Source organism: Vigna radiata, chromosome 5 (assembly GCF_000741045.1).
Source record: "Vigna radiata var. radiata cultivar VC1973A chromosome 5, Vradiata_ver6, whole genome shotgun sequence".
NCBI classification, from domain to species: Eukaryota; Viridiplantae; Streptophyta; class Magnoliopsida; order Fabales; family Fabaceae; genus Vigna; species Vigna radiata.
In genome coordinates, this window is record NC_028355.1 from 25,819,111 (window position 1) to 25,834,862 (window position 15,752).

The 15,752-nt window shown below is 29.7% G+C and overlaps 2 protein-coding genes across 2 annotated transcripts; both read left to right on the plus strand.

The window, feature by feature from the left end:
- Positions 1–461: 461 nt before the first annotated feature.
- LOC106761236 lies at positions 462–3,697 on the plus strand. Its single transcript, XM_014644765.2, has 6 exons — positions 462–832; positions 1,100–1,158; positions 1,330–1,388; positions 1,481–1,996; positions 2,650–2,824; positions 3,363–3,697. Exons 1-6 carry the CDS (start codon positions 679–681, stop codon positions 3,516–3,518), a joined length of 1,119 nt encoding a protein of 372 aa, XP_014500251.1. The 5' UTR covers positions 462–678; the 3' UTR covers positions 3,519–3,697.
- A 6,829-nt stretch (positions 3,698–10,526) lies between these two features.
- LOC106762788 (ATP synthase subunit O, mitochondrial) lies at positions 10,527–14,177 on the plus strand. The gene is made up of 6 exons (XM_014646854.2): positions 10,527–10,728; positions 10,886–10,936; positions 11,335–11,578; positions 13,084–13,196; positions 13,510–13,596; positions 13,692–14,177. The coding sequence occupies exons 1-6, from the start codon at positions 10,615–10,617 to the stop codon at positions 13,818–13,820; spliced, it is 738 nt and encodes a 245-aa protein (XP_014502340.1). The 5' UTR covers positions 10,527–10,614; the 3' UTR covers positions 13,821–14,177.
- Positions 14,178–15,752: the final 1,575 nt, after the last annotated feature.

Here is a 15,752-nt window from a genome sequence, read left to right on the forward strand (position 1 = left end):
ATTAATAAACTTCACCCGTCCTTTCTAATAATAATGGTTGTCTAATAACAATTTTCTACATAATTCTAAATTTTCTTAACTTTTAGAATTACTTGAATTTGTGGTTAAATTTTTAGATTTAGCTATTATTTATTTCAACTACAATCTCTTTACTTTTAGATTTTTTGTTGTAATTTTTACAAATTTAAATCATAGTTACTACATTTTTTCTTTGTAATATGATTATTATTTTTATCTATTTTTTTTACCATGGTGTTACCTTTGAATGATAATATACAAAATATCATATTTGTGTAGTAGGTGTTGTGATTTGATGTGCCATCATCGTTTAACAAAAACAATTAATTAAATTAGTAAAACTTATTATAGATAAAAAAGGAAAAAAAAAATAACAGTTGTAAACATCAAAACAATAATAGAACAAACATACTATAACCATCTTTCTCATAATAAACACTAATTAGTTATAACTCATGATGAAGGGATCAACCAAGACTTCCAACGGTCAAAAGCAATCCAATGTCGGTTCCTAACGTTCATTGTTCCTTTCCCTCTGATCCATAACGGTCACATTTGCACTCTTCAGTATCACGTGCGCACACGCACTCACTCAAAGCTCTCTGGGTCTCTCAACTCACTCGTCTCTCTCTCCCTCTCCCTCTCTCTCTCTCTCTCTCCATGGAACCCGCGAAAATTGACTGGAAGAGACTTGAGTGGAACTTCGTGGAAGACGAACTCTTCGAGCACATCAACGCGCCCAAGTGGGTCGACTTCTTGGCCCTTGACCACTCCGTCAATGATCACGCTGATGAAGCTTGGTTTTGCAAGCCTGGTATCGTTCTTTCGCTTCTTTTTTCCTTCTTTCAAGGGAATTTGCATCTGGGTGGGCCAAATTCCCTTTTTTTTCTGTATGGGTGTGGTCAAAGTTTTGAGCTTTGCAGTCACAGTTTTGTTGTAACTGTGGATGTTGTGAAACATTGTGGATATGTGTAGATGTAATTGTGGTTGCTTAGACCCCAGAAGATTTGATATTGTTGCCGAGATGATGCTTGTGGAGCGAATCTCAAAACTTGTCTTACTAATTTGGTGGGTTTTGCAGATTGCAGACATCCCAAGACAGCTGAGGATTTTCTCAGATCAATAACTCCTCCTTCCAAGGTTTTCCCCTTTTTTTTCTCTACCCTCTTGTTTTGTGTGAGGTTATCAATCTTGGGTGTTTCCCCATTTGATAAAAAACTTAACCTTGAGCTGGTTTTCTCATGCCGAGGTTCTAATTATGGTCTTTGGTGATCTTGTTCTGAGGTTCTTTTAATCTTTTGTCTTTTCCAGAAGGGTTTTAGTCCGGGCTGTGTTTCCGAGAATCTTCCATTTAGTGACAAAAATAGAAGGTACTTGTAAACATCTATCTTTATTGTTTTAAATTGTAATTCAAGATTGTGTTTGAGAGATTGAAATTCACCAGTTTTGTATTGTGGCACAGAGATGTGAAAATCAAGAGAAGGATGCCGGCAGTGTCCTCAGCTTCACCCAAAGCTGATAAATTTAGATTCAACCAAGACAGTGAAAACCAAGACCCGAATGTGTTCACTCCTCCTACTTCTAAAATTAACCTCATGAAGGAAGCAATTAAGTCTAGTGAGGAGAAGAAGAATTTGGTTGATGACACCTTCGAGGACCACAAGGTGCCCTCTTTGAGATCAACCTTATCCGCCAAAAACTTGTTTGCGGGCAGGCCAATTCTGAATCAAATCACTGAATTCTGCAATGAATTGAAGAAACTGGCAATAAGAGCTAGGGAGAGAGAAAATGCAGAAAATTCGACCCCCAAAGAGAGTGAAGCCAAAGAGAGTGAAGAGGTAGTAGAGAAGACCCTATGTTCTGTTCAACCTTTGGCACAGTCAGATAAAAAAAAGACAGAAAGGAAGCCACTGCTGGAAGTAAGTAAGGCTGAAAGATTGGAGGGAATGTGTGTAAAAGGGAAGCAACAGAGAAAAAAGTAAGTATAAGTTTGTTTCTATTGGAAATTCTAAGAATTACTTGGAGATAACAAAACCATAAGATTGTTATATTGTAATTCTCTATTACAAAGATGCACATTATTTTCTGCTTTTAGATTTTTCTGTAGGTAACACTTAAAACAACTTTAATTCTTCGAAATAAGGTGATATTTTCACTGATAAGAGAAGCTTTTCTGATCACATAGTTAAAAAATTTATGGTTCTTAGGGGTTGTCCAATTCCAGTGTTGAAACAAAAACAGTGCTTTGGTAAATAGTGTAACTCATTGTCAGTTTGATGTTGGCCTGCATATATCATTGGTAAATAATGGCAATTAACATTGCAATGTTTGTCTACCTTTTTGTTCATGCACCTATTAAGTTAGTCACAAATTTGGTGTAGTTAGTTGTATAATTCATATAGCCTAAGTTAATTTTCTCATATAGCCTAGGACACACCCACCTCACTTGTGCATCATGAATAAAACTATCTTTTGAGTACACTCCCTTGGGAGGAAAATTGTTGAACATGAACATTATTTTGTAGTTCAGTGACCTTAAAATGTATTATAACTTGATTATCAAGAACTGCAAGTTACCACCACATTCTAACATTTCCTGGGATAATCAATTGTTATTTCTGTGTTCTGCAGAAGAACTGATGAGGCAGAGAACATGCCAGTAACTATTGACCTAGAGAATATAAAGCACAAGAGGGAGGAGAGTTTACAGCAAATTCGAACAAATCCTCCCTCTCCTCAGTGCTTCTCTGCAGCACGTGGATTCAACAAACCCACCCCTTCAAAGGCTTATAAATCCCGGCTAATGGTATGTTTGTAGGTTGAGTTTTTTCTGATAGATGGAAGACATTGATTAAACAAAATCAAGCTATGTTGTTTTGTTCTGCATACATTTTGATCCTGATCAGTAAAAATCATTAAGAACTTCTTTTGATATTAAACTACATCAATTTACTTGTTTGCTACTAAATTATTAAGCACAACAAATTTCTTTCAATCCTACTGTGCACACCTTTTTTGTTAAATGCTCCATATAAGATTTCCTGTATAGTCTAATATGCTTGAAAAGATAGTTCAAATGTATCGATTTTGATTAGCCAAAACACTTTTTTTTGGTGTTAAATACTCAAATAACATCAATTTACATGCTGTTCACTAAATTATTTTTGTTTTGCTGCAAACTGGTGCATTTAACTAAAACACTTTCTTTCCAATCCTACTAACTGAGATATGTTAAAAGTGAAACTTTGAATTATAAATTTTGCATAAAAAAGTTGAGATATGTGCTTGATTGCACTTATCTCTAACGTAATACCATGAATTGTTGCTGATTTTGTTTTCTGTAGGAGAGAGGAATACTTGAAGAAATTGAACTAAAGAAGGAAAATGTGAAGGAGGAGTCTCCTGCAGAGAAAATGAGAAGCAATACGATAGTTGATGGAAGAGAAACAAAAGCTTTGGACATGTTTTGGTTCCTGAAGCCTTGCACACTGTCAAGCTGAGTTTTGGAAACTATTATGTCATTCTTTCATTTGTTTTTTCAATACAAGTAATCATTCTTTATAACTGTAGTTATCTTTTCTTAATTTGTTGTCATATGTTTCCCATACAGATTCTTGTTTGTACCATTACATGAAACTTGAACAAAGATTTTATTAATAAGTTATCAAGTACATGAAACTTCTTTTACATTTTCTACCATCCCTACTTTTACATTATTATATTATTAGTTTACTTTTTTGTAATTTGCAAATATGTAAGAGTTAGAAACTGTGCAAAATAGATAAAATACACTAAAAAAAGGTTCTAATGTATATAATAAATAAATAAATAAAATGAGGTTGAAAGAAAATTACACAAAGTATGTTGTACTTGTATGATAACATTATTGTTTTTATTCTGAAGAAATTTAAACATTAAAAAATAAACCTAGTTTTAAGAACCAAAATGAAAATAATAAGAAAAAGTAAAATAAAAATATATTAATTTTTGGAAAAATTATTCAAAATAATCTTTCAATTTTATTCAAAATAAGGCAAGAAAAATTGTTGTTAAATCTTTTTTAAATATATTTATACATGTTTTATTAATTTTTTAAATATTTTAAATAATATTTTATCTTTTTATTTTATTTTATATTTCTATTATTTGATTCATTATAGAACATCCATCATTTCTTTTATTTTATATTTTTACTATTTGTTAGATATTGTTAATAACAACATCTTATATTATTTAAGATAGTATGTGTATCTAAGCTTAGTTCGTATTACTTTTTATTATAAATATATTATTTTATGCACATTTTTTACGCAAGGTTTCATTATTTTTATACTATTTAATTCATTTGCTTTTGTATTTTTTTCTTACGTTTAGTTTTTTTATTCATTTTCTTTATCAATTTATATTCACGATATTTAATTTAAATTCAACTACTGATATTTTTTATTAATTTATAATCATATTATTTTCAACGTTAGAAATTATTTTGATAAGAAATGAATAATTATAGGAACTATTTGAAAAATTATTAATAATTATGACATCGTGTTAATAATATCTTATAATTTTAAGAAGTAAAGTGGTAATTAACTCAAAATAGATAATGTTAATTATTATTTTTAATAAAAAAAGTAATATTGAAATAATAAATAAAATAAGTTGTTTTAACCATGGTCTCAATACGAATAATTCATAGTTGGAAACATTGATTATTGTTAGGGACTTCGAATAAATACTGTTTAGTATAAGAGTGTTAAAAATGAATCAAAACTGAAAATCAATAAGAAAAATATTTTTTCTAAATGTTCTGATTTATAGTTTAAATTGAAAATAAAAAGGAATCAAATTACTTGTTGTATTTATTATATTTAAATATAATGTTATGTGTTTAAAATTAATAAGGAACGTTATATTTAAAATACAGTACACTCTTACTTGTTGTATTTATTATATTTAAATATAATGTTATATGTTTAAAATTAATTAGCAGCGTTATATTTAAATACAGTACTCTCTTAAATTATAAATGTTATTTTATTATTTGATTGGATTGTAATATATTTATAGGATAGTAAATTTTCATCATAAAATGTTTGATATTTTTTTCATGAAAAATAGTTTGTTTACTTTGGTTTATATATTTATATTAAATTGAATTGAATCCAAAAACAAATTGGAATACATTTAGTTTTTAATATTTATTTAGAATGACATTTTAATAAATAAAAAATGAATTAACTCAACTTAAAAACACTCCTAATTTATTTCAAATCCAAAATGTTATCACTTACTAAACCATTTTTTTTATTAAAAGAAAGATATGGTTATGTTGTTTTTTATTATCTAAAAAACATAAAATAATTGATAAAAATAAACGGTAGAAGTTATAAGGATCCATGAGAACTCTAATAGAAAAAAATTAAAAAAATACATTAATAACATTAAATATTTCTTTTTGTACCTAATTAAATCTATTAATTGCAATAATTGTAATGAGCAGAACAGAGGAAGCAAAAGTTTGAAAAAATGAAAAGGATTGAAAACAAAAATGAAAGTTTTACAATAAGATCTGCTTGAAGGCCATTGTTGAATGCATCTACAAAACAAGAACAGAAAAAACCCTGAGAATCTAGCTTCTGGTGCAGAGTAAGCAACTGATAAAGCTTGTCCAAGCTAGAAGAAGACGAGGATAGATCCTGTTGGTGTAGATTCTTAATTCTCTTTCAATGTCTTCCATGGTTTGTACAAAGAGGTTTAAGTTTCTGATGGGTGGAATAAATAGGATCAAAGGAATAGCTGAGAAACCCACTGCGAAGAACAGAGACGACATAGTTCTTCGTTTTTTCTTCAAATTCTGCTACACCCTCCACTCACACAGGAATAACATCAATGCAAACAAAGCAAAAGTTGAAAACTTTTATCACAAACAGAAAAAGGGCATTCAAATTTCGGAGGAAAAAGAGAGATCAAAGGTTTGAAAAGTTTAAAAAAGAAAAAGTCTGAAACTGCTCAGAAACCTAAATCCAAAGTCTAAGAGAAGAAGTAAGGAATATATATAATAGATAAGATCATTTATCTGCGTAAATTGGATTTTCTTTTTCTATTTTATTCTTAAATATTATTTTCATTTTTGTGACGTTGGGGTAACCAAATTTATTATTTAAAATTCATATGCATTCGTTTAATTTTCACATTATATTTTTTATTAAATTATTATTTTTTATTTTGAATAAATGATAAATATAATGAATATTTAAATAAAGAAAATAAGATGTATAATAGATTATGATTTTATATAATTTATTTATTAAATTTTAATAAGATAATATCATATTACAATTAAAATGTAAAATATATTTATAAATACTAAAATATAAATTTAAGTTTAACCGAATATTCATAAAATTTTAATTTTGTATTCGAATTCAATTACAATTATCAATTTTACTTAATATTATTTATCCAATTGTTTATTTAATCTAATTCGATGCCTGTACTCAAATTTACTAGATTCTTTTGGATTCGGTCATATACAAATTTTTTTCTCAATCCTAAACTTACGTAGTAAAATCTTTGTTTTTATCTTAATTTCTCCTATTGTGCAACAATTTTATTTATTTTTTATTTGCTACCACCTATCATAAATGTTGAAAATAAAAGTAATATGATATTAATATAAAAGGAAAATGATTAACAGTTAGGAAATATATGTTTTAATATAAGAATGCCAGTTATGAATTTGGGTTGATAATCATACACCATGCCAGCAAGCATATTATATAAATTGAAGATGTGATTTTACATGCATGACAATCAAATACTTTATGTATACAATTATGATACATAAATAAATACCTTTGAATATATCAAATAACAACTACTAATAAAATTTGCAATATATAAAGATTATTTTTTAATATATTAGACAATTATAACGTTTTAACATATTATTTAAATTAAATTCAAAAAGTAGAATGGTATGGAACTGTGAGAAAAAGGAAATTGGTGGAAAAGGGATAACGAGTTCGGTCGGATATAAATAGTGTCTACTCACAGTCCAATCTCTTACAATACTCGTTATCTGTTTCAATATCAATTGGATATCGATATATAAAAAAAACCGTAAATTTCTTTCAACCTGCATATACTCTTTTTAATCCGCAAATATTTTAAAAAAAATTATTTTATAAATTTTTAAATGAAATCCTAATTAAATTGTAAAATAATACAGATAATATTTAAAACATATATTTAAGTAAAAGGCAATGGATGAGTAAATAAAAGTTAAAACATAAATTCAAATTAATACAAATTAATAGTAAAACATATATCCCAATACAAGTAGTTTTAAAAATAATTGTTCTAAAAATAACACTCCCAAATTTATGTTTCTTCTCTCATATCTTCATTTTGATCACTTAATTCCTAAAACCAACAAATACAAATAAAGTCATCAATTAATGACAAACTCATACTATTAATAAAATTAGATTAAAATATTATAAACAAAACTACTAACATCATCATCAATTATTTCCTCTAATATTGTATTAAGTTTTGTGTTATCCATTTTCAATTTTAAAGAACCTGAAAAAGGAAAATAAATTCATTTGTTATAGTCAATCATTTGAATGAATATAAATATGTAATTTGAATTGTTCATTTAATTACCTTGTATGTTACTTCATAGCCAATCTTGAACACACATCAATGCCTCTAAAGTGTTGTTGATTATAGAGTTGTTGCCAATAACTACGGAGTGCATATCTAGTTATTTGTTGTTTAAACATAAATTGTCAACAACTAAGGTTTCACCACATTCTTTATGAATTTTTAAAAATGATTGCCTGATGTCCCGTGTTGTTTGAAACTTGCAACTTTTGAAATAGTTTCTCAAATATGACGTACCTTGCTTTGAATCACCTACAAGACTTTTGGATCAATAATTACACATCTATTTCCATTTTTCATCTACTTTTTGTAATGAGATTCTATGAGCGTTGTATTAGTTATCATAAATTGAAGTTTTTACTTAATCAGTTTTTTTGCTATGGTATCAAAGTTAAGTTTTCAAAAGTTTCGTAAAACACGTTGCATTCCAGAATTTGGGTGTTACATTGGCTTTGGGTTTAAGACTATTTGAAAAATTAATTGTTGATACATAGATATAATTGACATGGGGAATGTACCTAACACTAAATTAACTATAGTCTGCTTTGAAAAATAGCTATTGAGAATTTGTTACGTTTGTTTAAAATGTCTGGGTGAATTGAGTCAATCTTTGGATATTATATTGTATTTATTATTATCATTGGTTACTAGATTGCTTGAAAGTTTCGTGTAATATATAGGTCTCGACACAAGTTTTAGATTCATATGGTAAGTTAATATGGTTTTGTGGTTGTTTTATGGTACGAGTATGATGATTAATGGCTATTAGATAAATTAATACTCTGGAAACTTTGGTTTAATTATGATTAGCTATTATATTGTTAATGTCGATGTATGGATTGTCATAAGCCACAATGGAAGATATGAGTCTTCATTTATGAGGAGTGGTAGAAGATACTGGGACTCAAGTGTTACCCTTTCTTCTTTCGAGGAGTAGAAAGAGAAGGATGTCTTGCTCAGTGTTTTGACTCATGTTAAGTTTAATGTTGATATGAGCAAGCATGGAGTTTTTACCTATAAGCTTTTAGGAACAAGGGAGATAGGTACGAAACTACGATGGAGGACCACTCGAATCGTCCTATTTTGGTAAACAGAAATGGTATAATGAAGTGTGAAAGAAGACATGCGTTTGTAGATATCGTTAGTATTGGCATGGGTTGCCTTTAATGGACATGTTGCTTGTATGATTTGTTATTGTATTGTTTGTTATAGTCTTATTGTGTATTGATGCTATTTGGTGTGATAGGATCGTGGTAAAGACTTAATGACTGAAATATAAATGATATATTAAATCTTTGATGTTTATTTTGTTAGCTCATTCGTACTTATTTATGTATGTGACAATGATCGTATAATGTTTGTGTTATACAGAGTAGATGCAAATATGTCTAGTAGACATGCAAGAGATAGGATAAACTTTCAACAATGATCTTATGAAGTCTATTTTGTTATTAATTTTTAAGAAGTTTTATTGAGTTAAGCATTTGAGAATCTATAATTAAGGATGATTATGAATTCATTATTTTGAATTATGTTAGATTCAATTTCAAGATTTTAATTGTGATAACGAAAATTTTTAAAGTTTTAAGACGTATTAGTGACTCCTAAAATCAATATATTATAGTCTGCAAGGTGTGCATGGATGAAGATGGATTTTAATAAAAAAAGAAATTAAAATTAACATGTGGCTACATGTGATAAAATTTAACGTGATTGGAAATGAAAGACTAAAATCATTACTTTTTAAAAGTTAAGGACCAAATAGAATTAAAGTTTTCAAAGAAAACAACATTTAGAATTTTTTGTTATATTTGGGAGACAAAAAATATATATGTTTAACTTTCTATTTTATTACATAACAATTAGAAATTATTTTATGTTAGAAAGAAAAATAAAATTTAAATTAAACAAAATATTAAAATCATCATATATTTTTGAAATTACCAAATTCTAAAATAATATTCTAAAAATATAATATATAAATTTGCAATTTTTTTGAGCAAGGAAATTTTTTAGCCTTCAACCAAAGTTTCTAAAACCACATTATCATCCTAATTTTTTTAACTTAAAATTTAGTTTTTAAAATCCTATCAACTTTTTTTTATTAATATTATCTAGTATTTTGCCAACAACCATTAAAAAACACACTGCATAAAAGTCATTAATACAAGTTAAACAGTAGCTTTAGAAATTTGATAATTCTCACCCAGATTATAATTCACATTTTTAATAATTATTTCAAAAAATATAATTAACACGGTTCATTTAATAAGTATGCACGCAATATCTTAAAAATATTATTTGCAGTACTTTTTTGTTTTTTTATATTTAAACTTATTTTATTTTTCAATATATTTTTTCATTTTTTGAAATTGTGTTTTTTTATGTTTAAATATATATGTGAAACACTTACAGTTTTCTCTTACATTAAATTTTGCTACTTTGTCTATAAATGAAACCCAATGCATTTATTTTAATGATTAAATATAGATAAAAATTACAAAATTTTTAGTGTATAATAAAACAAAATTTCAAGAAGAAATAATATTAACAACTAAGAAATCTAAGATCACCAACACCCAAATAACAGGCAACACTAATTTAATTTCTGCTGTAATATTAAATTAACAATAAATATTAGTTAAGAGATTTTTGTTACTATTTAAAGTAACATATATATTGTTAGAGAATCTTTTTAAAAAATTAATGAAATGCATAAATTGAGTAATGTTTTTTTAATCCATTAAAAGTAAAAAGAAGAAATTGTAAAAAAAGAAAAGAAAATAGAAAAAATTAAAAATAAAATAACTGTTGAAATTTACTGGTGAGTCTTGATTAGCCCTATTCAGATTCAGTTTCTCTTTGTCTTTGTTTCTCTTCCAAACTCGCTCACTGAAACTCGAGAAAATTAGGGTTTCTGCAGTGATGGCACTCTGCAACCGCGTCAGATCGGGAATCTCCCTCTTCAATAAATCAACCTCCCTCACTTCCCACCGTTCCAATCTTCAACGATCTCTCGTTGCCCCTTCCATTTCCCTCGTAAGAATCATAAACCGAACAGTATCAATTTTTCTTTCTAGTTTCACTTCCGTGCCCTCAATTCGTTTGAAATTTTTTGAATCTGCGATTTTTTATTGTTCTTCATTTTTATATTTTGATTCATAACTTGCTCTTGTTTCATCCTGTTCTTGTGCAGGCCTCCAGAAATTATGCTAACGTGCCCGGAGAAAAGGACAAAAAAGTTAAGGTATTCGAATACATTGTTTTTGGGTTGTAATTTATTGTGTGATTCATTGATGAAAAGAATATACGTGGAAAACTGTGTGCGTCGATGTATTTTCGGCTAAGTATAGTTTGTTGAATGGAGTGGTTCTATTTAGTAGAATGGGATAGTCCTTCACAGTGCCGTGAAATATGTTTTTCACTCCTGTTGTGATATCTTATATTTAGTGTGTCGATCGGGATTTCCTTGAAGGAGATACCTTTGGGTAGCCAAAAGAATCTTCTTTTTGATCATGTATTCAGTTAGTGCTGGTTGAATTTATGTTTGTACAAAGTTTCTCTCCCCTGTTGTGGTTGTTATTGTTTTGCATGGTTTGATCCAGGTTTTCATGTATTTTTTTTTTCTCTTCTGTTGCTTTTTAGGTTCCTTTAGCCTTGTATGGAGGTTCAGGAAACTATGCCTCTGCTTTGTACATTGCATCTGTCAAAGCTAATGCAATCGAAAAGGTCGAGTCTGAGCTTCTGCAATTTGTTGAGGCAGTAAAGAATAGTTCCATATTTTCACAGTTTCTAAAGGATTTGTCTGTGGCTAAGGATGTTAGAGTAAAAGTCATCCAGGAGGTTTGTGGAGAAGCTAAGTTTTCGGACGTGACAAAGAACTTCCTTGGTAAGATAAGTCTTCAATCCTCTAGTTGGCATGACACGTGTGAATTTCCTTCTGACTGTAGAGCATTAATCCTGAAAGAAATAATAGTTTCTTTTGTCATATATTGTCTCTTCACATGTACATACTATTGTACATATTTTCTTTTTAATATATTTTAGCTATTCAACGTGAATTTTATCTCCTGTTCTTTTATGTATCTATATTTTGGACATGTTATGCTAGTGTAAACTAATTTTTATGGGCAACTCTGCTTTCTTTGTACTATTGTTAATTAGAAATCATTCTCATGTTACTGTGGAAGCTATCTCAGCTTATTGTTACGTACTCACATCTTTCAGTGGATTTTATATTTGCATCTTTTTACTTCCCTTGATTGGAAATTATACTTAAAGTATAGCTCCTTATCACCCAATTGTCTCCAGTGTTTATTCCAGTCGTATTAAATTTACTGTTAATTGACAGTTTAAGTGTGAATCACCAGAATTCGGAGCTCTCTTTCTACTTAGCTTTGTCTGCATGTGAGTTATAAAACATTGAAACATACTTTCTAGTTTTTGAAATACTAATATTTAATTACCGACAGATGGAATTGGGGAGGATTACTGCAAGACTATAACCTCCTCTCACAGAGCAAGTGCTTCAGAGAATAAATACTCTGCCTAATAAACCCTTAGCTGATAAAGTATAAAAAACAGGAACGCCCAGATACCCCTCACCTTCATTAATTCCTCCAAAGCTTGCTGGCACCCTTTTCGGGTCATGGCAATCACACCAAAACAGTAACGAAAACATAAAAGAATTTAGTCACGTGCTCCTTCCTTAATTCACATTGTATTTCTCCTAGTATAGATGCTAATATTAGGTCTCTTCCCTGACGCTCAAGCTGAACCTATTCTACTTAGCGGACTTTATTCTAATTATACGAGTTTATCTAGAATAATACTATTAAGAAGGATGCCTTTGGGAGTGTTACACAAAAAGAAAAGGTCTGAAATATAACAAATCACTGTCAAAATATTATGTCAGGGTTCTTGCATGTATCAGTATTTGAATAGAATATAGATAGAGATGGGCAAAAGACAGGAATTGAACTCTCGAATGGTGGATTCACCATCCACTGCCTTGATCAATTTGGTCACATCCACCTTTATACTATCTAAAAATGATCTATATCTCAATTTCTTAATTAATCATAAAATAAATGAAAAGAAAGCGTATGTATAAATCTGAACAATAGATTACTAATAAAATAAAAAAGGTGCAATATTAAAAAAGGTTGTTTGCATTCTGGTTGAAACTTAAAATACGTGTTACAATAGTGTTAGTTTTCAAGGCTACGTGTCATGGTTTTTGTTGGAAATCATGTCTTGGGAGACTGCTAGTTACTTTGGTGCCACTTTTGTAGCACTTCAAACTGTCACATTTGTCTTGAACTAAATTAGATGCTAGCTACATTATTTTTTTTTATACCACTGTTCATTGATTATTATTTTTTGTTTGTGAAGTTATTGCTGCTGAGAATGGAAGGCTTAAAAACATAGACACCATTGCAAAGAAGTTTAGGGAGTTGGCAATGGCATACAAGGGAGAAGTGAAAGCGACTGTAACCACCGTTGTTGTAAGTAGTAGTGTTGTACCTTTTAGAGTATTTTTACATAGTAAAATTGTAGCGTTGAACATCTAATTCTGAACAAGAGCCAGTATATTAGCATGCCCTACACCTACAGATGAATGCTGTTTTATTGGTTAGTAGTTCCTGCTGTAAACTGTCTAAATGGTCATGCTAATTTCGGTAGTTGGGTATGTTAGTGTTTTGTAAAATTGTATTAAGATTGGCTTTTGGATGCTTAGTTGGATATGTGATATGAAGTTATGTCGCTGAACAACAGTGTGATTAGTTATTTCCTTACCTAACTATATTTTTTTGCCAGGCTCTTCCCCCTGAAGAGGAAAAGGCTTTGAAGGACACTCTTCAAGAAATAATAGGTTCTGGAGCAAAGGTTCATCTTGAACAGAAGGTACTAGTGTGAAATTTTGTCCACCTGAGATTATGTGCGTGCGTCTCCTGAATTCAAGTTGTTAATTTCGGACTTTTTTCCTTATGATTTTTCAGATTGATCCAAGCATACTTGGTGGTCTTGTGCTGGAATTTAGCCAGAAGGTCTTTGACATGTCTATTAAGACCAGGGCACAACAGATGGAGAGGATCCTCCGAGAGCCCATATCCGTTGACAACATCTAAAAGACAACATTCTGTGTGTTGTCATGGTTTAACTTACATTCTTGTTCATTATAAATTGTGTGGATACAGATTTTTATGCGATGGAATGTCATCATTTTGCAAATAAAAGCTACCTCTTTCCAACTTCTTGTTATACCTTGTCGCAATCTCAGTGTAACAGAATATATTTTGATTTGGAATTTTTAAGAGGTTTTTATTAGTGGGTGTTGCCTGTCATAATCTGAAATTGTTGCGTCCTAATACGAAGTAAAGGAAGTCAAGTCTGTATGTAGGCATTGGATGGGTACTATTAGTAAGTATCAAACAAACATCCACCTTTTTCTATTATAAGATTTGATGATTTTAGTCTTGCATAAATCGAAACATTATTTATTCATCAATTTGAAATTGTTATGGGCAAAAGTTTGTAGGGTACTATAATTTTAATTAGGTTAAATATGTCTTTTCCTCCTCATATTTGTATTTAATTCTTAACTGGGTTTATATATATTTTTTTGTTTCAATTGAGTCTAAATATTTGTTAATTTGAGACAATAAAATCTTTTCTGTTAACATTCTACAAACGTCGTCTAATTGTGATGACGTGGATCAGACATTAGTAGCTCATTTAATTATGTGAAAATTTTATATAAATTAAAGGATGACATGACAAAATTAAAAAGGGAATTAGGGATTTGAAAATCAGACCGTTCTTCATCTATTTTTTCATCCAATGACTTTGTTATCAAAAACTATTTCTTCCTCCAATGGCTATCTTATCAGAAAATATTTCTTTTCCCTAATGGCTCTGTTATTAGAAACTAGTAGCTTTCTAGTAGTATCTAGAAGCTGTTATTTTGCTAAGAAGAAAAGCGATCTCTCCCATTTTTCAAAATGGAAGATGACCATTAATGGGAGCGCTGCAACGACGATAGTTTCATCTTCAAGCGCAATCGTCTCTGCATCGATGCTCCACCGTCGCCAAAGGCCGACAAATCGACTGCAGAAAACCTTTGGAGAGAGCGTAAGAAACAAACCCTACTCAAGCTCAAATCGAAGTACGACAAAGAGATATTTCAATGGGAAAAACTGTTAAACACCTTGCTCGCACTGCAACAACGCACCGCTCTTCACTCTCCTCAACAAATAACAGTACCAGCAACGACTAAACCAAGCACAATCCCTCCCTTCCCCTTCCTTCTCAACCGATTCCGCCGGTAGCTCCCTCCTCCGCGACCTCCTATTGCAGGTAAAACCCTAATTTGTCAGGAAAAAACCCTCCGCTGGTGCTATGTGGTGACGATGATGACGATGATAACAACATCAAGAAACAGAAAAAAAAACAATTAATTAATTAAAACAAAATTCTAAACTAAACAAGCATTATCCATAAACTCATGAAGCAATGGAAAGATTTGTCAGGATCAATAATTGAAAAGTTAAGGAGCTTGGGAGAAGAGAGAAACCAGATGAAAGGTCATTCAAAGACTAATTTTAGTAAAAAAATCCTTAAATGCAAATATCAATGTCATAAACTAATTTTTTAAATGCAAAATTCCATGTAATTGAATCATTATAAATAAGCTACTAATATCTGCATCCACATCATCATAATTAAAGGGCGTCAGTGGAAAGTTAACGGAGAAGGCTTTATTGTCTCAAATTAACAAATATTTGAATTCAATTGAAAAAAAAAAAAATATGAGGACCAAATTGAGAGTTGGACACAAATATGAGGATCAAAAGACATATTTAACCTTTTAATTAATGTAGTTAACCTTTACCTTGTTAAAATTTGCGCAAAGATTAAACCAAACTGATTGCTGAAAGAAGAGAAAGATTGCTAAATTATAGATTTAAAAACTATATTTATTTATTCATTATCAGTTTAAAACTATAATTCATATATCATCTGAAACATTGCTAAATTATGGATTTTTAAATTATTTAAAA